We start from the raw sequence: 23,006 nt of genomic DNA on the forward strand, positions 1-23,006 counted from the left end.
AGCAGACGAGACAGGTTAAATGGCTTCTCAAAAGTCACACGGCTGATGTGTGGCACAGTGAGCCTCAGATCCGATTTTAAATTTTAAATCTGATGCCTCCGCAATGACTCCATAAACAATTCTACATCCTCATTTGGGTGTCACTTTTGATTTTCCCTCCCACAAAGCCAATGCAAGGAGATGGCCAATTTGGTGTAAGTCTTGAGCTTTGTTCCCTTTGTCTTCAGGAAGAGATGCTGATGAGTAGGAAAATATTCCCGAGACATCCTGTGTGACATGCTCACATAACAACCAAGGCAGGGGCTTTGATCCCCGGTTTACAGTGAAGAAACTGAGGCTCGGAGATACTAAGTAACCTGCCCAAAGGCACATAGCTCGTAAGCAGTCTGTAGGGCTGTCCCAGCCTGCTCACTGATGATGTGATGGGGGGCTGCAGGCCTAGCCAGCTGAAAATGCTGTAGATGCCCACTCCCTGGTCACCCAGTGCCAGGATGGCTGTCAATTTAGGTGACCAGAACACACTGGGCTTGCTCAGTCCTGCAGTCCCATTTCAGAAGCCACGTGTGGCCCCTGCCCCACCACTTGCCTTCCATGCAAGCTTCTGTTTCGCATCTCTGCTGCCTAGATTTATGAGAGGCGAGCACAGGAAAGCCCAGTTCCTGCAGGAAGCCCATCAGCCCTCTTGTGCAGGCTGCAAGAGCAGAAGTCTCAGCAGCCAGGGCCTGGCAGGAAGCACTGGGGCTTGTGATGAGCTGCTCCCATGAAGGTAGTGAGACTCTCACTCCACCTGCCGAAAAGAGTTGCTTCCGAGAGCCAGGACTGTTTGTGAGCTACCCTCCCTCTTCTCCACCCACACTTCGGGTTGTAGTGTCACACAGAGGTGTGCGGACTGGAGTCCTTGACCTTAGCTGGGGGTCACAGATGACAGGTGACCTCTAGGGCCCAACAGCCCCCGGATGCTTTGACCCACCTCACACCAGTACCTTCCCCACCTTCCCGGTGTGCATTGATCTCATGCCCTGGATGGCCATCTGAAGCAGATGGTGCCCCTCTCCTTACAGCACATAAAGGATAATCCTAATAACAGTAGTAATTCATCAGTTAGTTAATTTTAGACTCAGAGCTCTGGGAACCTGGTATACAGACAACTTTGTGCTCTCTTTTCCCATTTGTGCCATCGGCTTTTTCAGGCCCCCAGACATGGAGCCACCTCAAAGGACAGTCCCAATCCCCCACCGTATGTCATCCCCCCACCTCTGGGCAGGGGGTGGGAAGCCCATCAAGGTCTCCTGTCAAAGGGTAGGCTGGAAATCAAGTTACAACTGGCACAATGTGTATCAGAGCATCTCGGCTCCCATCCATCGGCCCAGGGCATTATTAATAACCCGCAGCCTAGCGACAGAGATGAATACTGGAGCAGGGGGCAGGGGCAGTCCCCGTGCAGTGAGGCAGAGGGAGAGGGTGACTTATTAGCCCCGCTCCAGATGTAACCTTCTCCCCACAACTGAGCCAGGGCCGGATGATTTATTGGTTCAGTAAACGGATTTTTATAATTAAAATTGATTTTCAATTTTAGCCTGGTCTGGAAGGACTGAGTCAAGTTCAAGAGGGAAAGGGGGGTAATCTAGGGAAGGGAAGGGAAATGTGCTCTCAATTTCCCATGTGTCTGGGATTGTTAGAGCAGGAGGAGCCTCTCACTTTACAGGTGAGGAAACGGTGGCCCTGGGAGGCTGGCCTGTTTGGCCAGCTCAGATGGGAGGTAAAGCAGAGCTGGGATTTAACCTGGGTCTTCTGGCCCCCGAGATGCACTCGCTTTCCTGGGACTGTGTGTGCATGTGCGCACAGAGCCACGGTGTCCAGGGGGGGAGGTTGCTCACTGCACAAGGACGCCTACCCCAGGGGCTGTGTCAGGACTGAATGCAGCCGTGTCTGTGTACTGGCTGGGCCAGGGCTGTTGCCACCCGGAGGATGTGTTCAGCTGCACCACCTGGACTATTTTCTTTAGGAGTCAGCTTTTGGCCGCCAGCAGCTGCCTGGGCCCATTGGACCCTCACCTCACAGTCCAGGGCCTGGAGGTTGCATCGGGGCTGTGCACTGAAAGGCCTGACAGGCTCCGCTGTGGACAGTGGAGACACAGAGCTGCCCAGTGTCATTGATCAGGCAGGAACCTGTGACACCAACAGTAACAGAAGCATGTTTATAGTCGGCACGAGTGTGTGCATATTCGGGAATACACGGCCTGGGCAGATCTAGAAGACTCGGCGGCTGCTGCCCATATGACCATGTGTGCACCCTGCTCCTGGCCACTCCCTAAGGGAGGGCGCAGCTGAGAGAGAGAAGGCGAGTTCGTGTCCATTGTCAGAGCCCACGTAGCACCCTCCTTTTGTTCCAGCCCATCACAGGGCATCACAGGCGCAGGGCATCTGAGTCCTCCCGCATCCCTCGCTCTTTGTACAGGTCCCTCAGCCAGTGCAGCTTCCCAGTGGTTCTGGTGACAGCAATTCTGGTGCCCCGCAGCCCACCCATGTCCCCCTGAGCATGTCATATTTGTCTGTATAAGAGAACAAGGAAGGATACATGACTGTGGACATACGCTTTTAAAAATGAAAGAAGAATAGTATGTTGCCTCTTTTCCTAGCTCAGTATGTTTTTTAATAGACTTTATTTTTAGAACCCTTTTCACTTCACAGAAAAATTAGGCAGAAACTTCCCATATTTTCCCTGCTCTCCCCTCCCCAACACAGACTCCCCCACCGTCAACCTCCCCAACAAGAGAGCTCCATTTATTACAATTGATGAACCTACGTTGACTCATCAATATCATCCAAAGTCCCTTTCACATCCGGGTTCAGTCTTGTCATTCAGACAAATATATAAGGACATGTGACCACCATATTACCATATCATACAGAATATCTTCACATCTCTAAAAGTCCCCTGTGCCCCACATATTCACCCCCCCTTTCCCCCTAGCCCCTGACAACCACTGGTCTTTTTACTGTCTCCACAGTTTTGTCTTTTCCAGAAGGCCACGTAGTTGGAATCATGTAGTATGTAGACTTTTCATATTGGCTTCTTTTACTTAGTAAAATACATTTAAGGTTCCTTTGTGTCTTCTCATGACCTGATAGCACATTTCTTTTTGGTGTGGAATAATATTCCATTTCTGATGTACCCAAGTTTACTTATCGATTCATCTACAGAGGCAAGCGTCTTGGTTGCTCCCAAGTGCTGGCAGTTATGAGTACAGCTGCTATAAAAATCCACACAAGGGTCTGATTTGTTTCTCTCTGCCTCATTGGACCACACACAGGGAGAAGACCTAAGTCCAGACTAGTAGAAAGAACTTGGGAGAACACCTCTCATCCCATAGGTGTCCCACCCTCTCCTGCTCTCAGAGGGGCCTCAGTTCTGCCTGCTAGTGAAGGAGGGAGGAAGGGCCTCTTTAGAAGGCTTAGTAACCAAGAGATGGGAAGGATGCTCCCTCCCAGTCTTTTGTTTTTGTAATTAGGAATAGATTATCATGGTACACAAGCAACAAATTAGATCACCAGTACAGATAAGCACAGTTTAATGCTGCGTCAAACTCTTTCATAAGTCACATTGATTACATTTAATAATGTGCACAATTCTTATCGTTTTCCCTTGGAATTGGGTGTCACTGGCAAGCATGTCACATAGATGGCTGAGATGAACACGTATATAAAAAAAAAAGCTGGACTAGGTGGCCTGAGGTCTCATCCAGGGCCGGGAGCTTCTGCCTGTTGCATTGGGGTTGAGCAGCCGGGCGATGCCTTCATGGCTACTTTTCTCTTCTCCCTGCATGTTTTCTTGGAGCTGTGGTCAGCACGGTGTGGCTACCTTTCCAAGTGTCACAAAAACGCTAAGCTTCAGCTGCTACAGTTGCGCACATGTGAGGGTCACCAGGAGACTGGTCACAGGGGACAGGGAGGAGGAGATGGGGGTAAGCGGAGAAAAAGCTGGTTCCAAAGGCCTAGGCTGTGGTCAGGCAGGATCCCTCTCTCCTGGGGTCACTGGGCACACAAGACTCTCCCCTGCTCCCCCCACCCCCCCGCCCCCTTCCCCGCTCCCAGAAAGGAGCCTTCAGCAGCCACCGCCAGGGACAGCCCATTCGACTGAGGCATGAGGTAGTGACCCTGCCAGGCAATTTCTAATAAAGAGTAAAAGGGAGGGGAAGAGGGAAGATCAAATGGGGGGCTGCAGAGGGGGAAGGAACTGACTGGCCCTCCCCACGCCCATGCCAAGCCCCCCCCCCGCATGTTCCCTGGGCCACCCTTTAGGGACATGGCTCTCTGGCTTGTGATGTTTCATGTTCCCCTCACTCCTTGAAGGAGCCATGGACACAGAAGCACGGGGCATGGGGACACCCCCTCCAGGCCTTGCGGAGCAAGTGCGCAGGACCCGAGGGTGAGGGCTCTCCACAGGACCTCTGCAGGGGAGCTTTCCCATCAGTTTTTCTGCCTTAAATGCCCTCTTCCCCCACAGCACCCTCTGCCCCAAGAAGGGGCTTTATGACGGACTCGCTGGCCAAGGCTGCCTTCTGATGTCTGTGGATTGGCTGGGTCTGCCCTGTGTGTAGGAAGCTGGGTTGACAGGACCAGCTGACAGCACAGAGGCCAGGACAGAGCCTCCTCTGCACAGAGGTGATGATCACTCAGGGAGGGCCTAGGACAGCGGGTCCACAGCTTTTCTCAGAGCTCTGGGACCACAATTGGGGGACCGAGTGTGCCTCTGGGTCAGAACAAGCCACCCACCAGTCCTAGCATGCTACGAGCAGTGTGGAGGGCAGGTTATCCTGAGGTGTCCGCCAACCTGTGGGCTCGGGATGCTCCAGGTCCCCAGACCATCCCCCTCAGCCCCAAGGCATGGTGTGGACTCACTACCGAGCTCCAGGGAGCAGCTGCGCCAGGACATAGGTCAGCTGTGAAGTCTACAGTCCTGAAGCTCATGAAACAATCCCATAATTGGTAAAATCTCATGAAGTCAGGCACGCATCCCTTCCCAGCCCCTGCCAGGGTGGCATCATACCACACTGAGTGACAGCCTCGAGCATGCCAGGCCCAGATGATGGAAGCCTTATTTGGAGAGGTGAGTTGTGCATGTTAGAATTTGCCATGGAAACGTGCCGGCCAAAGAGCAATTCAAAGAGGGATTTAAATGGGACCTCTCCAACCCAATTCTGCCTTCGTCAATTTCTGTGATGTTTGGAGCCAGTTCAGGCAGCTGCTGCTCTTCTCGGGGGAGTTACGGCCACTTGGCCCCTGTGAAAGAGGGGACTCCAGTGGAGAGGGAGGCTGCCCTGGCTGTGGAGCAGGTGGAGGGCATGTCTCGGGGCATGGAGTCCCTGCTCTGCCTCTCGCTGGCTGTGTGACCTTGAGCAAGTCACTAAACCTCTCCAACCGTGTCCCCGTCTGCAGAATGGAGACTATCATTTGCCTCACCAGGTTGTGGTGGAGGTCACAGCATCGTGCCTTGGGACTTGCTTTATAAATTGTGAAGCTGAGTACAGTGGTCCTTTGGCCTCATTACTCCCACTCTGCCTCATTACATCTACTCTGTGCTCAGGAGTCTCTAACCTTCTGCATTTCTCAGACTCCAGGGCAGAAATTCAACACCCTTAGAACCCAGCTCCTCTGCTCCCTACAGCCAAGCCAGTTGTCCCAATCCCAGCCCATCATCAGGGTATTTATTCGGGGGGCAGGGGGGTGAAGGAAAGAGTATAGTGCTTTCAGAAAATACAGATGCCCAGCTCCTGGAAGTTCTGATGCTGTTGGTCTGAACTTGGCCTGGCTGTCAACATTTTCTAAGAGCTCTACAGTTGAGTTCCACACTCAGATACGTTTGGGGCCTTATGCCTGGACTCCACTTCCCTGCCCTGATTCTTTGCTGGAGTTGCAAGGTTCCCTGCGATGATCCACACTCAGCAAGTGGTGGCCTGGGAGCTTATGAAGAGAGTCCTCCCCAAACCAGCCCCGGCACGCCCAGGTCAGGCTACATTCACAGCGGCAGCCCAAGTAGGCTTAATGGAGGAGAAAAGCCTTGTAAATGAATTCCACTTACTGCATGCTACCTGCCCTAAATTGTCACATTTTGTTTCCTTGCTGCTGCGTCAGTCCTGCATCCTGCAGGTTTGTTTGCAAACTCAGCAAACACCCTGTGTTTCATCGTGCCTGGAGGCTGCTTCCTTGTGTCCCTGTCACAGCAGGGTCCGCCGGACTCTGTGCCAATAGCCCCATGCTGGGCCTCACTGCCCGCCTCTGGCCTGCCAGACGTGCCGTGCCAACCGATGTACCCGCATGCCGACGCACAGCACGGCCTCTTGTGCTTGGCCAGGGGCCAGCACGATTTCCTCTCCCAGCCCCACAGCCAACTTTGGATTGTGCCTGTTCGCAGGGGTCAGGGGAGAAGCTGCATAAATTAAGGCCGCAGATAACCCTGACCTCATTTCATCCACTGGTTAGAATGGCTCCCTAGCTTCATCTAACTTTCCCAGGTGCTGGGAGCAATAAAATTAATTCATGGGGGTTTTTCTCCTCTCCCTGCCCTCTGCTTATTCAAAAACAGAAAAGGCTGTTAGAAAAGCCAGGAAACCAGGTAGACAGTGCAGGGCTGACTGCAGAGCCCAACCCTTGTTAAAAGGGTCAGTCGGTGGACTGGATGGGTCAGAAATAAGATCGCGAGGCCCCACTGCAAGTTTTCTCAAGTTCTAAGTCTGTTTCCAGCACGTCTGATAAAGCGGCAATGGCAGAAGTACTCAGCTGTCACAGGACACATCTGGAAACCTTTAAAGTTGAACTTTAAAGTTGAACTTTCTACTTAGGGGAACATTATCCGTTCTAGAAGGAAAAGCAAAACCAAAGGGCGCACGAGCCCGTGGTTGTCATCACTGTAATGATAGCTGCCATTTATTTGGTGCGGATGCTCCAGGAACCATGTTGAGTGTTTTACATGTATTATATTATTTAATCTGCGTAACCTTTTGGAGGCTTGAAAATGTTAAGTGCCTGACCAAGCTATTAAGCGGCAGAGCTAGAATCTGAATGGCAGCCCCTCAGATCACAAAGCCCAGATCCTAACAGCTGCACTGCCTGCTCCCCCCGACCCACCACTCCCGCGGGCTCTCCACGCCTGGACCCCTCTCCCAGGCTCTCCAGCTGTGAGCTTGTCTGACATGGGCAATGACGTCTCACATAGGGGCTGCTCATTGCTGTTACAAAGAGAGAGGGTGGCTGAGGTTCCCTTCCTTCCCCTCAACCACAACATACCCATCTTCTGAGAATGGGCACACACTAGCCAGGAGCTCCCACCCCACCTCCACTCCAGGCCAGCAATTATTTCTGACCTAGCTGAGTCCCTGTCTAAATATAGCCCTGACCATCCACTTCTCATTTCAGAGGGGAAATCTAGTCTCAGCCTTATTCTGATGGCCCAACTGCACACAATGAGGAATGGACTTACCACCACCACCACTCACCTCTCCACAGTGAACCTCCTAATGGAACCAACTGACCCACGGCTACAGCCCAATGGGGTCAGCTCCTGGCTGTCAGAGATGGGAGCCTCTGCCTTACTTCCTTGGCTCGACCACCTGGACACGTGAAGGCCGGGTGCACAGCTGAGTCCCCTGGCTGTACTGTGGTCCCAGTTAGAGAAAAGCAAGAATGGACATTGCCAGACACTGACTGTGTACCAGGATCTGTCACCTAACAGCAGAAAATACCTTTATTATCCGCGCATGCACAGGAGGAAACAGGCTCAAAGTCATAAGTAACTGGCCCACAGTCACACATTTGACAAGTGGCTGAGGCAGGATTTGAACCTAAGCCTGGGTTCAAAGGTCTGTGCCCATCAGGCTGACCTCTGGGTAGCCCTGCTCCTGTGCATAGAGATCCCTTCCTCACAATTGTCCGTATGAATGAAGATTGATAGAAACAGTGACAACAGACACCGCTGGCTTTATAGTTGGTGATCGCAAGTTGTGGTAATTTTCTTTCTTAGAAACAAGGCGCATTTCAGTTTGAGATCATCTAACATTTTCAAGATTTCAAGAACTAGGGAAGGGGCATTCCTGAACTTCCCTATTATTCAGACAGACTAAATTACCAAGATGGGAATAAAATGGGGGATGATCTTGGAATGAAATTTCTGGAGGCTTTTCTAGCCTTAAAATAATGAATTATGGTGGAATCTTCCAGGTAGAAAAGACAATAGAGATCGATATATGTCTGAAAAGTGACAGCCTGAGAAGAGAGGACACTTGCCAACATCTTACAGCAGGTTAAGGACAAGTCCAGGATGAGGGCCCGGGTCTCAGGACCCTCAGCCCCGTGTGCCCCGGCACACCAGGACCCTTGTCACAGAAGCTGAGCAGACCCAAATCTCACTGCATGTTGGAGTCTGAACACTGAGACAGCGAGCAGAGGTGCCCCTGGTCCTTGCTGAGTCCACCCATGGAGAGAGGGCGTCCTGTCTATGTTGGGTGGGGGTGACATGCTTTCCCTGTGGGGAGCTTCCAGGTGAACAGGTGAGCTACCTCAACAATCAGCTACCTTCTCGAACAATGACCACCCCTCACTCCCCACCCCCTTATGGGCTAATTAATTTTTCAAGGGAAAAACCCTCCCATGGCCAGGGCACAACTCCCAGGTGCTGGTCATCCTCAGGCTGACCAACAGGACAGACCAATCAGCCAAGGACCCTTCCCTTAGTTCCCAAATGTTAGAATTCAGATGACTGTCATGAAACATTAAAACGTTGACCCTAAACTAAAGTTGGGGCTGACTAGTCAGTTTGATTTAAAAGACTATAGGTTAATGCATTTTTTTGAAAATTATTTTAATTCCCAAGTCAAAACCTTTAAAAATTATACCTTCTCTGTAGAAAAATCCAAACTCTCCAGAGCTGACCGCTGTTAGTGGTTTTACTGTCTCTCTAGAAGTTATTCACACAAAAATATATCTGTGTGCATAGGAATGCAGAGCTACAGAGCTGTCTTTAAAAATATTGAGTCAGTGTATTTTTCTGAAAATTGCTCTTTTAACTCAAAGAAGGATGATGGATATCTTTCCATGTCAATGAGGCAACCGCACTTTATATCACAATATGGATGTAGCACTATTCGTTTCACCAGTCCCGTATGATGGACATTTAGGGTATTTCCAAGTGGTCACTATCATGTGCAAAGTCACAGTGAGGATCCATACTCAAGAACCTGTACCCAGGGGCTAGCATTTCTGCAACATAGATTCCAAGAGGAAGACTGCCAGATAATTTCAGATTTTATAATAACTACCAAGCTACTCCTCAGAAATTGCTACCAATCTAAACCTACACTGACAGTGTATAAAGCATATAAATCTTTTTTAACCACTCTCATTTTAACTGTTGTCCTTTTACACTTGAAGAGCTGCTGGAAAACGCCCTCAGGGCAATGCCTTTTAATGGGAAAGACCCATCAGTCCATGTGGGCAAAGATGACCCATGTCCAAGGTTGCTTAGACATCGAGGATCCTCCTCTTCTTCCCCAGCAGCAGGCCAGGGCCCTGACCCCACAAGGGGAGCTCACATAGGTTTGGGAAAGTTAGGTGGCTACCTTGAGGAGGGAGTGAGGGCAGAGGGAGGGATTTCGCTTCCTCGGGCACCTGCGGTGTGTGTGTCTCCTTCCTAAGCCAGCAGCACTGGCTTCCTGAGAAGGGGCCTGTGTTGATGGGACCTAAAAGTCTCCCAGCTGAGGAATATCAGTTTCCATCATTTGGAAATGATTTTTCCTAGGGTCAAATTCCTTTTTGAAGGAAGATGTTTGTCTGCGATCCAAAGGCGCCACCCACCCAGACAGGGGTGTGTGCAAGGAAAGCCGTGTCTATTTGCAAACATGCTCCGTGGCCGGGAACACTTTCTGCCCATAGCTGTGTGCAAACACCACCCCTGTTATCAGGCACGCACATCCAGGTGCACACCCGCAGGCGCTGTGCACTCGTTCACATCAGCAGACCATTTGCACACAACCACTGCGGTTTGAACAGCCAGGCAATTGCTGGGGACTCCAGCCAGCAGTGCCCTTGACAGGAGGAAGTCAGAGGCACGGCTGGATTCTAGGTGGAGAAGAGAGTGCCCACCTGGCCTGCCCTGCCGCTACCCACAGAGTCCTGCCAGGGAGCCAGAAGGTATCTGCATATGTCCCAGAACTTGCTTGGCTCAGCTGTGGGCTTGGATTGAGGTGCCGCTGTGCCAGCCCCTTTGTTCCCCTCACTCTTCTCCTTGGCTGCTGGAACAAAGGCCCCCCTTGAGCAGACTGGGCTTGGGAAACTCACGCCAGCAGGCCTGCAGGTCCCATTCTCATGGGCCTCAGTCTCTGTCAGCAGCGCTTGGTGAAACATGGCTGGAGAAGAGCAGCAGCACTTTCATCCCCAGGACAAAGGCTCCCTTCCCACCGGCCGGGCCTGGGAGGGGGGTGGGGAGGAAGGCTCACATCCCCCAGTGGCTGTGGGTCTTGGAGGCTCTGCCTCTCCCTCCAGCCCTGACCCTAGGGGTGGCTCAAGAGGGGGCAGGAGTCTGTCTCTAGGGATTGGGTATCAAAAAAAAAATGTTTGTGGCCATGTGGCCTTGCACAGAAACCCCTGCAGGAGTGAGGTTCATCTGAAACACGAGGTTCACCTGAAACATGAGAGGACTGGCAGCTAGATTGTTTCCCTGTCCCTTCTCACTGGCTAACTCTGTGAATGCCAGGACACTCCTCCCATCCCTGGCACCCTCTAGCCTGCATGTTGTCGGGGTGACTCTCTGGGCAGTGTGTGGGTGTGGCTGCCAGTGTCCTTTGTAAATGCACTAGATCAGCTTTCCCTGGAAAACCCACCTTGCAGCACCACAGTCCCAGAGGTCAGGCCTCCAAACCCATCACGTGCATGTGAGCCTAAGAGCCCAGAGAGGGAAGAGAACTTGACATTTACACTAAGAGATGAATTATGGAATAATCCAGAAATTATAGGTTTTATGGTAGAGCCAAGATTATCAAATCAGTGATCTTCGTGAGGTCCTTGGAATATGTTGGCCATTCACAGGAACCAAATTCATTCATTCCTTCCTGCATCATTCATTCGTTCATTCTTCCATGCAAGCATCCGCTCACCAGTTTCATCTGCTGTGCCTGAGCTGAGCACTAGGTATGGTGGATGAAAGATGACTTCACACCAGCTCCCCCTCCAGGGGGCATTTCATCTGAGAAAGATACCGGAACAAGAGACAAAGTCTTGTTATTGACATTGCACTAACACATCCATATGTTTTATCTTAATCAACCCTCAAAATAGCCCTTTGGGGTGCTTACTGTTATTCTCAGATGATTGTCCCTGTCACACAGGAAGTGGCAGACCTAGGATTCAAACCCAGGTCTGTTTTTCCCCCAAATCTGTGCTTCTCACTTGGCACCAAGATAAAGCTATTCCAAACTGTTTTTCTTCCCAGCCACACTTGAAGAAGCCAGGAAGTCTCCCTGGAGGAGAAATGCTGAGACCTGTTGTCAGTCTCTCTTTAGGGCTCCTACTCAGGGATGGGCCTCTTTGCCCACTGGAGGGCCCTTCAGCCCCTGAACTCCGTCAGACCTTCTTGGTTTACAGAAAGCAGCCTGCGATACTGTGAAATTTCCAACCCAAGGACCTGGGTTCAGTGCAGGGACCAGAGGTTTCTCAATCCCCTGGGTTGAATGCAGGGAGTCAGTGTGTCCAGGGGCCCGAAGACAGGCTGCAGCCCCAGCTTCATTTCAGTTTCCACATCTCCCACCACCCTGCTGTGCGACCTTGGGCAAGCACAGCCTCTCTGAGCTGTGGCTTTTCCATCTGTGCAGCAGAGAAGGGGACCGCTCTCTCGCTTGGTGAGGGGCCCGGCTAATAGCTAGCCTGTGCCGAGGCGCAGCCCACACCGGGAGGAGAGAGGGTGGAGTGATTTCTCGAGGCTCTGTGGAAAGCATGCTGAGAGCTCCTCTCTCAGCTCCTGCCATTTGCTAATGGGAAACAGCATATGTTGATGATTCCGGCATCAAGGCTTGCTCCTTGGCCGTCCGAGTTTCCAGAGCAAACTGGCTTCCTATTAGGCATTTATACTTATTAATAGCAGCAAATTGCAGCCCTCCACAACATCTGCTACTTTCCATTTGCAAACAGCTTCCCAGGCCATTTGTATTAGTATTTCACAACCAGTTCTCTGAGGCAGAGTAGGCCTGGGTTCCCCATCGGAAAACAAGTCAGTGGAAACAAAAGGAGGGGAAGGATTTGTTCATTTTCCCCCAGACACCCAGAACGGATTAGAGCTCAGGACCTCAGCTCCCCAAGCTCCCCATGGTCTGGGGCTACTGTCCTTGCCGTTCTGAGTATCAATGACCTTGACCCCAAAACTCCTGCCTAGAGGCAGGTGTGGACAGTGGTGACAGCCAGGCTGCTGCCCTTGACCGTGTGTACCAGTTGGTTCTCAAGTGAGACCCCTGCTGGATTAGCCCCATGCCAGGAACAAGCAGGAGGAATTGCAAAGTTCAAAGCAAACCATCCTGGAGGAGCTTTTATTCCTGCCAAGTAGATAAAATCATTTCCCGGCGCTGGGGCTGTCAGGAATTCAGTACAGAGGGTCCTGTGAGCATCTGTGCTTCCAGTCAGCTATTCACATCTGGAGAACTGTATTCTTTTTCCAGAATCTTTTCCGGTACTTTACTCAGGGCTGAGCCTCCCTGAGATCTGCAGATGTATCGTCACAGAATTAAGAGATCTTAGTCAACTTGGTAGATACCAAGACGAATCATTTGTCATGTTTGATCCAGTTTTTAATAATCTCCCAGAATGGAACCAGATGCATTTAACTTCGTGTTTACCTAGACCTACATGGTACTCAGGTTAGAAAGAAATTCCCACACTGCAACCTTACCCCACCTCCGTCTAGCTTTTTCCCTCCACCTTTCCCAGGACTTTGCACCCTGGCGTGACTTTCTTCCTAGCACTTATATATTGGTTAGCTATTGCTACAATAAAGCTGTGTAACAAACCACCCCAAACTCAGTAGCATACAATAGAAAGCGTGAATTCTCATGCTCATGGGCCTGAGAGTCATTGCACGTCAGCTCATTTAGGCTAAGCTTGGCTAGGCAGTCCTGCTCAAGCTGTGGCTTGGGCTCAGGTCTGCTCCAGATGGGTTCATTTGGGGCCAGGCTGAGGAGGAAGCAGCTACATGGGGGAGCTCTTTAGTGGCAATGACAGAAGCACAAAAGGGCAAAGCCAACCACATAAACATATCTCAAGCCTTAACCTTATGCTTCCTGCCAACCTATTGACCAAGTCAAGACCTGAGGCCACGCCCAAGGTCCAGGGCTGGGAAGTACATGTCACCTCTCCATTCACCATGAGGTCAGGTGGGGACGCTGGGTAGGGATATATGAGGTTACTTTAGGGGAGTGAAGAGTTGGGACTGGTGACACCATCTGCCAGAAGCTGTAACCAGGTTCCTGGACTCTGCCTCTCTTGTCAGTCTGCACGTTCAAAACCACCTGCCACCTCTGAATAGAGGTTGTGTTCCAGGCACTGGGAGTAACTTGAAGCAAACACAGCTTTCTAGGCCACTGCTCACCTGCCACAAGTCCGCCCCTGGCAGTGGGAGGCTTAGAGGCCATCACAGGGAGACAAAGGCTCTGCAAAGTCATTTGTCATGTTAGACCCATGGGGAGACAAGTGGCCCCAAGTCAGCAAAACATCCTGGAATGGTGACCAGAGGCCATCAAAAGAAAGAAAATCCCCTGCAGAGGCTTTGAGGAGCTCCCCAAGGCCATGCCCCTGAGATCCATGAGCACTGCTAGTTAATGTCTTAAGAAAGGACTGACTTCTCCCAACTTGACTGCCTTTGCTTGGGGACAGGAGGTAGGTAGGACAGCAGTGAGGGACAATGGGCGCCAGGCTCAGCATCTACACAGCTTGACATATCCCCAGCAGCTTCTTGGAGTTTCTTAATGGGTAGTCTTGTCTCTCTTTTTTTCTTTCTTTTTTGACAATTTTGAAGGAAATTGGGTACTTAAGAAGCCTTTGGACATTTAAATTAACTCCCACCATCAGGCTCAGTGTAGCTACGGTAGCATTAGCATCCAATTATAAGAGGAGAGATGGAGTAATAACTCACATTTTGACCAGAATGTCAAACGCTCAAACAAATTAGAGGTACACACAGAAACTGTACGTCCTGCCTATGGAGCATCTCTGAATGTAATCAGCAGAGCAGCAGGCACCCTTTGCAATGCCAACAACAACAGGCAGAGTGGGACCCCACTGCCAGAAGAAAGCATCTTCAAAATATCAGGGAAAGCAGGCAGGGGCTGGACAGTGGGGTCCAGGACTCAGGGGAACTGGGAAAATTCCTCCAGCTGCCCTGAGCACACCCAGGCCCCAGGCCCTCCAAGCAAAGGGCTCCATCATCAGAGCGCAGAAGCATAGAAAGGCCAAGGCCATGGGTTGAAATGCTGTGTGGACCCTTTGCTCTCTGTCTCAGTTACTCCCATCTTTCTATCCCAGGCCACTGTTTTGTAAATTCATGGCCTTGTTCATGGGGCTGAACACCTAAGGGAGTGGAGATGATGATTCTATTTACAATAGTTCAAAACCAGAGGAAACTACTCTATATTAAGGAAGTTTACCTTGGGGCCAAAAGGAGAAAGTGAGTCCCAGAAGCATCATGAAGGGGATGGGGCCGGCAGGCAGGTGCTCCATGATCATACCTGGGAATGAGATGTGACAGCTCAGAGCTCGAGTAGTAACAGGAGAACTTGCTGACCTTTGGGGCCATCTGACTCTGACTCACGGACACTCTTTGAAGTCTCCGGGAAGGGGACGGAGGTGAGGAATGGTCCTGGGTAGAACGAGGCTGTGACATTATCTTTCCCAATTGGGACATGGAGGTTCAGAGCTTGAGAATGACACATGCGGTTACACAGCAATACACGATAAGAGACATTCATCCGCACCCTTTTGTCCATTTCAGATTAAATTGAAAAGAGGAGCGATGCCTATCTTTTCACTCGAGGACCTCAGAATATTTCATAAACATGAATTTATTAGCCTACCGAAGGCAAGCTTCTGCCCTTGACCCGGGAAGCTGAGCAGAGAATAGGTGTTCTCACTTCCACCCAATAGGTTCCACTTACATTTTTTATTGCGGTAAACTGTACATAACATAACATTTACCATCTTATCCATGTTTAAGTGTTCGGTGGCACTGAGCACAATCGCATTGTGCTATAGCCCTCGCCACCACCAGTCTCCAGAACTCTCCATCTCCCCAGCCGAAATTCTGTACCCACTGAACACTAACTCCCCACGCCTTACCCCCAGGCCCCGGCAACCGCTAGTCTTTCAGTCTTTCTGAATTCCACTACTCTAGATACCTCATATAAGTGGAATTATACAATATTTGTATTTTTGTGACTGGCTTATTTCACTTGGCATAATGTCCCCAAGGTTCATCCGTGTTGTAGCAAGTGTCAGAGCTTCCTTCCTTTTTAAGGACGAATAGTATTCCATTGTATGGACTGTTATTGTGCTCACCCATTCATCCTCTAATGGACACTCGAGTTGCTTCTATTTTGGCTGTTGTGAGCAATGCTGCTGAGAACACCGGTGTACAAGTATCTGTTCAAGTCCCTGCTTCCAGTTCCTTTGGGTGTGCGCCCAGAGGTGGAATTACTAGATCACAGGATGCTTCTGTGTTTAAGTTTTTGAGGATGGGCCATACTACCTAATACATTTTTTGCATAAAGACAGTAAATGTGTCAAGTCGACTATGTGCAGACTCCCATCCTAACCCCTCCGCCCAGGAGCCCCCTTGTCCCCAGCACAGTGTAGACACACAGGGAAGCTCTGGGAGATGGAGAGCCTCCTGTCTTAGATGCAGTGAAGGAGCTGCTGCAGCCACATTAATCAACACCTCTCCTGGAGTCCACGGCCGGGGGACAGACCTCAATCTTTTGTGGTCCCTGAGACCATCCATCACTAGGATGGCTCAGGTCGCATGGCCATCTGATTTGTTCTCCAAGCAGAGCCCCCCCTCCCGTGACTTTCTTTTTCTGCCTCTTCCTGTGGTCTGAATTCCCTCACTCAGTTAATTAGCATGCCTGGCACTGTAGCTTAAGACTTTAATCAGCGTGGGGTGGTTTTAATTAATCGTGTGTCTCTGCATCTGGAGTGGTTTGTGTTCCAGGGTCAGGAGAGGAGCCAGAGATGGGGGATGGAAGAGCCGCTTTGTTTGGTGTTCGGTGTGGGCAGAGAAAGTAGGTATCTGGGGGAGAGAAATATAGTGGCAGAGGGGCTCCCGAGCCACCTGGCCACCTGTGAAGCCTACAAGCAATGCGTGGAAGGTAACCAAGGCCATTAGGGTGTAAAAGTGCACTGAGATAAATGCTGGACTAAATCTAGTTTTCGAAGGTGATTTAAAGTGTCAGGAAATTTTCTTATGGTTTCCAGAAATATTCGTGGGGTAGGGAGCGAGACAGTGTTACCGTGAAAATTGGGATCAGTCTGGGAGAGCTTGGCTATAGCAGAGGATACTTCCTGACAGTGTGACTTTGGAGATTTCCCTGGGCTTGGTCTTCTTTGGGAAAGTCCTGGAAAGGTGAGAAACCTGGCACCTAGCTCTCAAATAATGGTAATCTTTTTAGTTGGTCTTTCAGAATCCTGTTGGCACCCCCAGTTTTAGTATCCTTGCTTTAAAAGGAATGAAGAAAACCCAGAAAAAGTTTGGCAGAGTATTAAATAAATGATTAAAAACATAGATAGAAAGATCCAAAAAGCAAAGGCTAAAGAAAGTCAAGTCACATAAAAACTGCCCAGAACTTATGTCTCTGTCTCACAGGGATCCACCTAGATGGAAAACAAAGAAAGTTGGTAAAAGCACTAACCAAGTCCAAGAAACTGGGATTACCCCAAGGCTACATCCCAAAGATGAAGCAGTGAACGACTTAGGGGCAGACACCACAGTTCAAGGAGGAAATGATGTGTTCAAGATATAAAAAAAGAAAACTTTTTCCAGGCCTGCTAAACTCCTGACCAAATTCATGAGGCCTAGGAAGACTGTCAGAGCAGTCTTCTGTGATGTGGGGGGGGAGGTAAAGTGACAGTGTGATGCAGAATGGGTATTAATGACAAAGATAACAATAATAATCACTTGTAATGTGCTTGATCAGGTACAGAGCTTCATACCCACTGGGTGATCTGTGCTTTGAAAAACTCCATGAACTGGGAGGGATGCTTATCTCCATGGTTAAAGATGAGAAAAATTGAGCTTCAGAGACAACAGGATCTTATATGTGAAGCCAGAATTTGAACCTAGCTCTGCAGACTTTCACACTCTTTTCAACCAAATGGAAATGACCCTTGCTCAAGAGTGAGAGAGAAAGGACTTTACAATTTCAGATATTGACAGTATTAAACACCAGTTGCAAGATATTTTTAGAAATCTGAATGCAAAGGCCTTTGAGAATGTTGGATTGGCCAAGCAGCTGGCTGTTTATGTGGCACACCCCGGAACCCCATGGCACCTCGATCCAAAACAAATTATAGAACATGTCCATGGGACAAACTGGGGAGGATATTAATTAAGTTTAGATGAAGAAAATGCTTTAGATTGAACAAGTCATGATTTTCTCTTTAAGACCATGCAAAATATGGAGTGCCAGACAAGCAGCTGGAACCTATGAAAACATGATTATGTACTTATGTTACCAACGTTCACCATCCATAGCCCCTTTTATTACTTCTTCCCCCTCCAGGCATCATGTTTTGAAAGGTTTTTGCCTACTAAACAAAGTGCATTTATTAAGTAATAATATATTTCCCATTCTTAATACGGGACACGCATCACTAGGCATGCACACAAACAGAAAACAGCAACAATTCAATTTCCATTAGGCCTTTGGAAACATTGAAAATAGCTTGTGGACCTCATTACCGCTCACAAATTCCTATGAGTCCAGGCACTTTGGGCTGGGAGCATTATGTATATGCTTCTATGACCAACACGTCTGTGCCCTTTCAAGAGGTATGAAAAGGAATTAAGGGCGCAACAGGAAGAGGGTGAGTTCCTGGCTGTGTGTAGAGTCAGTGGGATAATTTATAAGAAGTGGACTGTCAGGATTAATTATGAAAATGAGAAGGTTGTATGTAGGTAGAGCCGAGGCATGGCTCATGTTGATTACGTAAGTGGTAATAAAAGGAAAGATAAAATTCCAAACATGCAAAAAGACATCTGAGAATGTGGAGAAAAGGCCCCCAAGGCCAAGGGCAAAGCTGTAAGAATGAGAACAGGAAGCCAGAAGGTAACATGGAAGAAATGAAAATGCAGCGTGGTCATTAAGAATGCTCAGTGTGTACCTGAGAAAACAACACAAAACAAAAGATATATAAAGGGAATAAGAAAATTAGGGTAGAAAGGAAAAGAGATCATGTGGGATTTCGAATTCATTATTAATTAATTCCAAAAGGGAGTTCCGAGGCTGAGCCGGCTCTGGTGCCAGTTCGCCTGTGCATGAATTACAGTGGCCCCTGCCAAGTGGTACATAATTTTGCAGAGGGAGATGCCCTATGAGGCAGCGGGGAAAACACAGCCTCTGCGTTTGCTTAGGACACACAGCAGTGCAGTCAGGTCAGCGGGGTTTTTACTTCTCAGTGCCTGCTGTCTGGTGGCGAGAAATTAGAAAGGATGACCCATCCAGTTCTCTTAGCTCAAGCTGAAAGCTCAGGTAAGAAACCCTCCACTGAGATCAGAACCTATCCCAGCTGGGAAAGGATGATTTATTTTAAAAAAAGAAAAAGTTTTGTAAAGAAGAAAATGACAAAATAGAGAATAAAGGCCAAGGCTATGTAGAAAAAAATTTAAATTCCATGTGGATTGGTATTAAGTATCTTCTATGTATCGGGCCCTGAGAAGTCAGGTCAAAGACATCCAGGCAAAGCTACGTTGGCGAACAAAGAAAATAAAACAGATCCTTGGGAGCATGCGAGAAATGGAAGCATTTGGGCTAAGCCACAGTGTCACATGGGACATTTTACATTAGCAAGCGGCTGGCGAAAGCTAATGCAAAGTTTGGGGTTGGAAAGGAAACCTCTAAGCATGAAAAGGGTGCGGGTAAGAGGAGAAATAGCAGCAGCTGCTCTTTGAAAGCACCAGAGTGAGGAACTGAAAACCTTTCCGAGTCATTTGGCCAACATTATGAGAAAGAGGGAGTAGGCAGGTAATGGCTACAAAGTGAGTTTTTTACACTTTGTTAAAAGGCACAGGGAAGGAGAAAGTGAAGGTCTTGGTCTTGGGTAAAAGGCCTCCTGGAACCACAAACATTATGAAGAAGGACCGAGAAGAAGGGAAAACATTTTGTGGCAAAATAGAAGCAAGAATGGGAAAGAATAAACTGAGTTCATTACATTGATAAGAAACAAATGTGATGAACTGGATGTTTATGGAGATATTTTTGGGTTTCGGTGGTGAGAAAATGTAAACGTAAACTATGTAGGTATCTATTATAACAATTCCATATGGCATCTATGGAGTCAATTCCCAGAGATGTCTAATAACAGGTGGCTGTCTCCCTCGGGCACTTATGTGGATCACTCAGGGTCCCTTTCGGGCCTGGGCTCTGGTCCCTTCACGCTCCTGCACTGCTTTAGGCGACACACCTGATAGAATGCAGTCTCTTTCTGGTGAACTACTGAGTGTTCTGCACAATCTTGACCAGCCTCTCGCTTGTTGTCCTGTCCAGCTCACCAGAGTCCCTGTGGAGTCCTGTGGTCAGTATCGGAGCTGCGGTGAGTGCCTAGGCTCGGGTGACCCCCACTGCGGCTGGTGCGTGCTCCACAACACGTGAGTACCACCGGCAGCTTCCTCCTGCCTACCGCTTCCCCGGTGACTCTCCTCCCCCTCTCTTCTCTGTCACCACGCCTTCCCTTTGATCTCTCTTTCCTCCCATTTTTTGGGTAGGCTTCCGTCCTTGTATCGTTTGCAAATTTTATCTCCCTTCTTTTGTTCTGATTTCACTGTAAGTTGTCAAATTCCCATGAGACATATAGAAACGGCAGCATGGGAATGGTGATGGGTCAGGGTGTGGAATCACGCTGGATAATCACACACTGGGGGGTGCGGAGAGGTTCCTGACATCCTGACTGTGACTTGGCTGTGGGCTGACATTCCAGGACTAACCAGCAGGAAAGAGGCCCTGGGCTTCTTTCTCCAGGTGCACATGGGCCACTCAGTCCTGTGCTAGATCCATACTGTTATCCACTTGGTGAGTCAGCACTTTCAGTATCCACTCAGCAGATTCTTCGATCCCCCAGCCCCCCCACAATATTCGGTACTTGAGACTCTCCGGGTACAGTTCAACTGTGTAGCCCCTGAGAACCCTCCCTCTGTTGTCATAAACTCATCTGGCTGTCAGATCACCCTGGGCCTGGGGTCGCTGGCTCAGTGAAGCCTTGTCCCAAGTGCTGGGCGCTCTGTCCATGTGCATTTTTGTGCTGGTCCCATCCTATTCTCTAAAAGTGGGAGGAAGGCAATGGCATGCAGTGGAGACGGATGGTAACCTGGTGAATGGGCTGAGCATGGGATGCAGGGCACAGGCGACCAACCCAGCACGTGGGGAGAGTTGAAGGCCTTTCTTACGGGATCCAAAGACCTTTGGCATCAGTGACAGGAGAAACCAACTATAGTTGGACCCCACTCTGATGGAACCGGGTCCCAGTCAGTCTGTTGCTGCTGGATTCCCAGGCTTCTAGTCACCACTTGAAACGCGATGCTCTGTGAGTTGGACGTAAGTGTCATAAATTAGGGAAAAGGGCTTTAGTCTTCCTACTTTACTGGTCGCACTTAGTCGTTTTCAACTGTAGGCATATGGAGGATCTTGCCCCACCCCCACGCAGGAATGCCTCTGAAAGTTAGAGACACCCTCCTGAATTCTAATGCATCCTCTCTACGGGCACAGGCACACTCTCTTCTCTGGGTGACAGTCTTGGGCACAATGGATCCTTGAGTTCTTGAAGGGAAGGCGTGAAATGCCTCAGGTATGCTACGGTGGGGAAAAATCGAGAGCCATTGACTTGCACTGAAATGCACGTAACTCAGAGACGATGAGAGACGGGGGCAGGAGTGCACGCAAAGCTGTCTGCCATAACCGGGGGCAGGGCAGCCAAGAGTAGCCGGCAAGGCCGAGGGGGGAAGAGACTGCATTCAGGATTCAGATCAGCTCTGACCAGTCCAGGAGAACGCCTAGATGATACTGTGTAAGGCAGAAGGGGGGTCCTTTTCTTTGTCCCACACAGTGAGGGCTCTCAGAAAGGGACCAGGCTCCAGACCCTGGTCCCTTGGGGACCTTAGGCCTGCTGGCTTTCTGCTTGGCTGAAGATGGCTCAGCTGCCCTTGGCATGGGCTCTCACACCTGGCACCGTTCAAGGGCAATCAGAAGAGCTGGCCCTCTCTGACACTGTGCCTGTGGGACCCCAAAGCAGGTCTCCATGTCAGCTTGGACCCTGCCCATTATGCTGGCCAGCCCCACACAGCACCGAGCCCCTGTAGGAACAGGAGGCCTCAGGCTTTGCGAGAGCTCCAGAGGGGCTGCCCACCTCCCATCCTCCCATCTGCAGGCCTGAGTTTAAACAGGAATGAGAGGAGGAGGTACCAGAAACAACTTCCCGCATGGCCTCAGTTTCCCCTTTGGTAACATAATACCTGCCTCCTGTGAAGAGGCAGAAAACAGGTGGACTGGGGCCAAGGTGAAGTCCAGGCAGTTCTTGAGGGAGGCCATCAGCCTGCACTGGGAAGCCAGCATGTCTGCTCTCATGGTGGCCTCAAGAAAACAGCCATGCACATGAACTTTGGGCATCTGCCACCAAGTCCAAAGCCCATATCCGCCCCCCTAGCTGTGCAGCACCCTGGGGCAGCGTCCCAGCTCCTCATGTGTGAACTGGAGATGACGATGCCTGACCTGCCCACCTGAGTCTTAGGAGAATCAGCTGAGATCATGTGGGTGGAAGGGCCTCGGGAAATGCAGGGGTGTGGCAGGGATCTTGACACAGTTGGGGAAGGTCTGAGAGCTCCTGGGGGCCCTGCCTCCTATGACTTTGGTTGAGTCCCATTGATTGTCCAGATGGCTCTACTTTAGTTGCATCCTGTCCTCCTGGGGGTATCCCAGCCTCAGACTGCCTTCCTCTGAGTGGTGGATGCTCCTGCTGCATTCCTCTCGTCCCTGTTAGTGAGGAATGAGAGGGGGAGGCATGTCTTCCTCTGAAGTTTGCCTGTCTTATCCATGTGTCATGTCAGTACAGCCTTTGTGGAGCGCAGGCTCTCGGAAAGCAGAGGTTGTTCACGTGCTCTCTCTGTGCCTCTCTGCTCCCACAGTGGGAGCAGGCGTGTCAAAGCCATGAGGGACTCTGGAGGGGGGACTGTGATGGAAATCCGTGCAATGTAGTTGTCACTTGCTGCAGACCTGCTGTTAGGCTTTGGACAATAATAGTCGACTCTCATGATTTGTGATCTATAAAGTTACCTCGAACACCAAATCCGTGAACACTGAACCATTGCTCCCAGGGGACATACAAAGTGAGGTTCCTGTGAGCCTCTGGTCACAACATTTTTGTTAACCCATCATTACATAACCAGGCTTTATGTGTGTTTCTGTTTAAAGACACCTTATTTAATATAATTGTTTCGTTAACCTTGAACTCACAGCCAACAGCACTATAATCTGTGCCTGACGGAAGACACATCACAGCTTTCCTGCACTTAGGACCACTGGGCAGCCCCTCAACACAATACTTGGGAGCCATTTTAAAAAGCGGAATCACCAAGACAAAGCACAAAAATGTGAAAAACATGACACTAAATAGACCACAAAAGGGACTCTTATTTATACTGAGCTGGAGCAAGAGGGCAGTGGTGTCGCCTTGTTGGACCTCAGCTGGGGACATCTGCTTGGGGCCACTCAGTTTTTT

The 23,006-nt window shown here is 49.9% G+C and overlaps 1 protein-coding gene across 1 annotated transcript in view; it reads left to right on the forward strand.

The window, feature by feature from the left end:
- Window positions 1-23,006, forward strand: part of PLXNA4 (plexin A4) — a 399,973-nt gene that overhangs the window by 282,831 nt on the left and 94,136 nt on the right. Inside the window, exon 5 of the mRNA XM_087821012.1 lies at window positions 19,787-19,887. Within this exon, the coding sequence (XP_087677138.1) occupies window positions 19,787-19,887 (101 nt within the window). The remainder of the gene's footprint in view (window positions 1-19,786; window positions 19,888-23,006) is intronic.

Source organism: Miniopterus natalensis, chromosome 10, assembly GCF_054644295.1.
Source record: "Miniopterus natalensis isolate mMinNat1 chromosome 10, mMinNat1.hap1, whole genome shotgun sequence".
In the NCBI taxonomy this organism is placed as follows: domain Eukaryota; kingdom Metazoa; phylum Chordata; class Mammalia; order Chiroptera; family Miniopteridae; genus Miniopterus; species Miniopterus natalensis.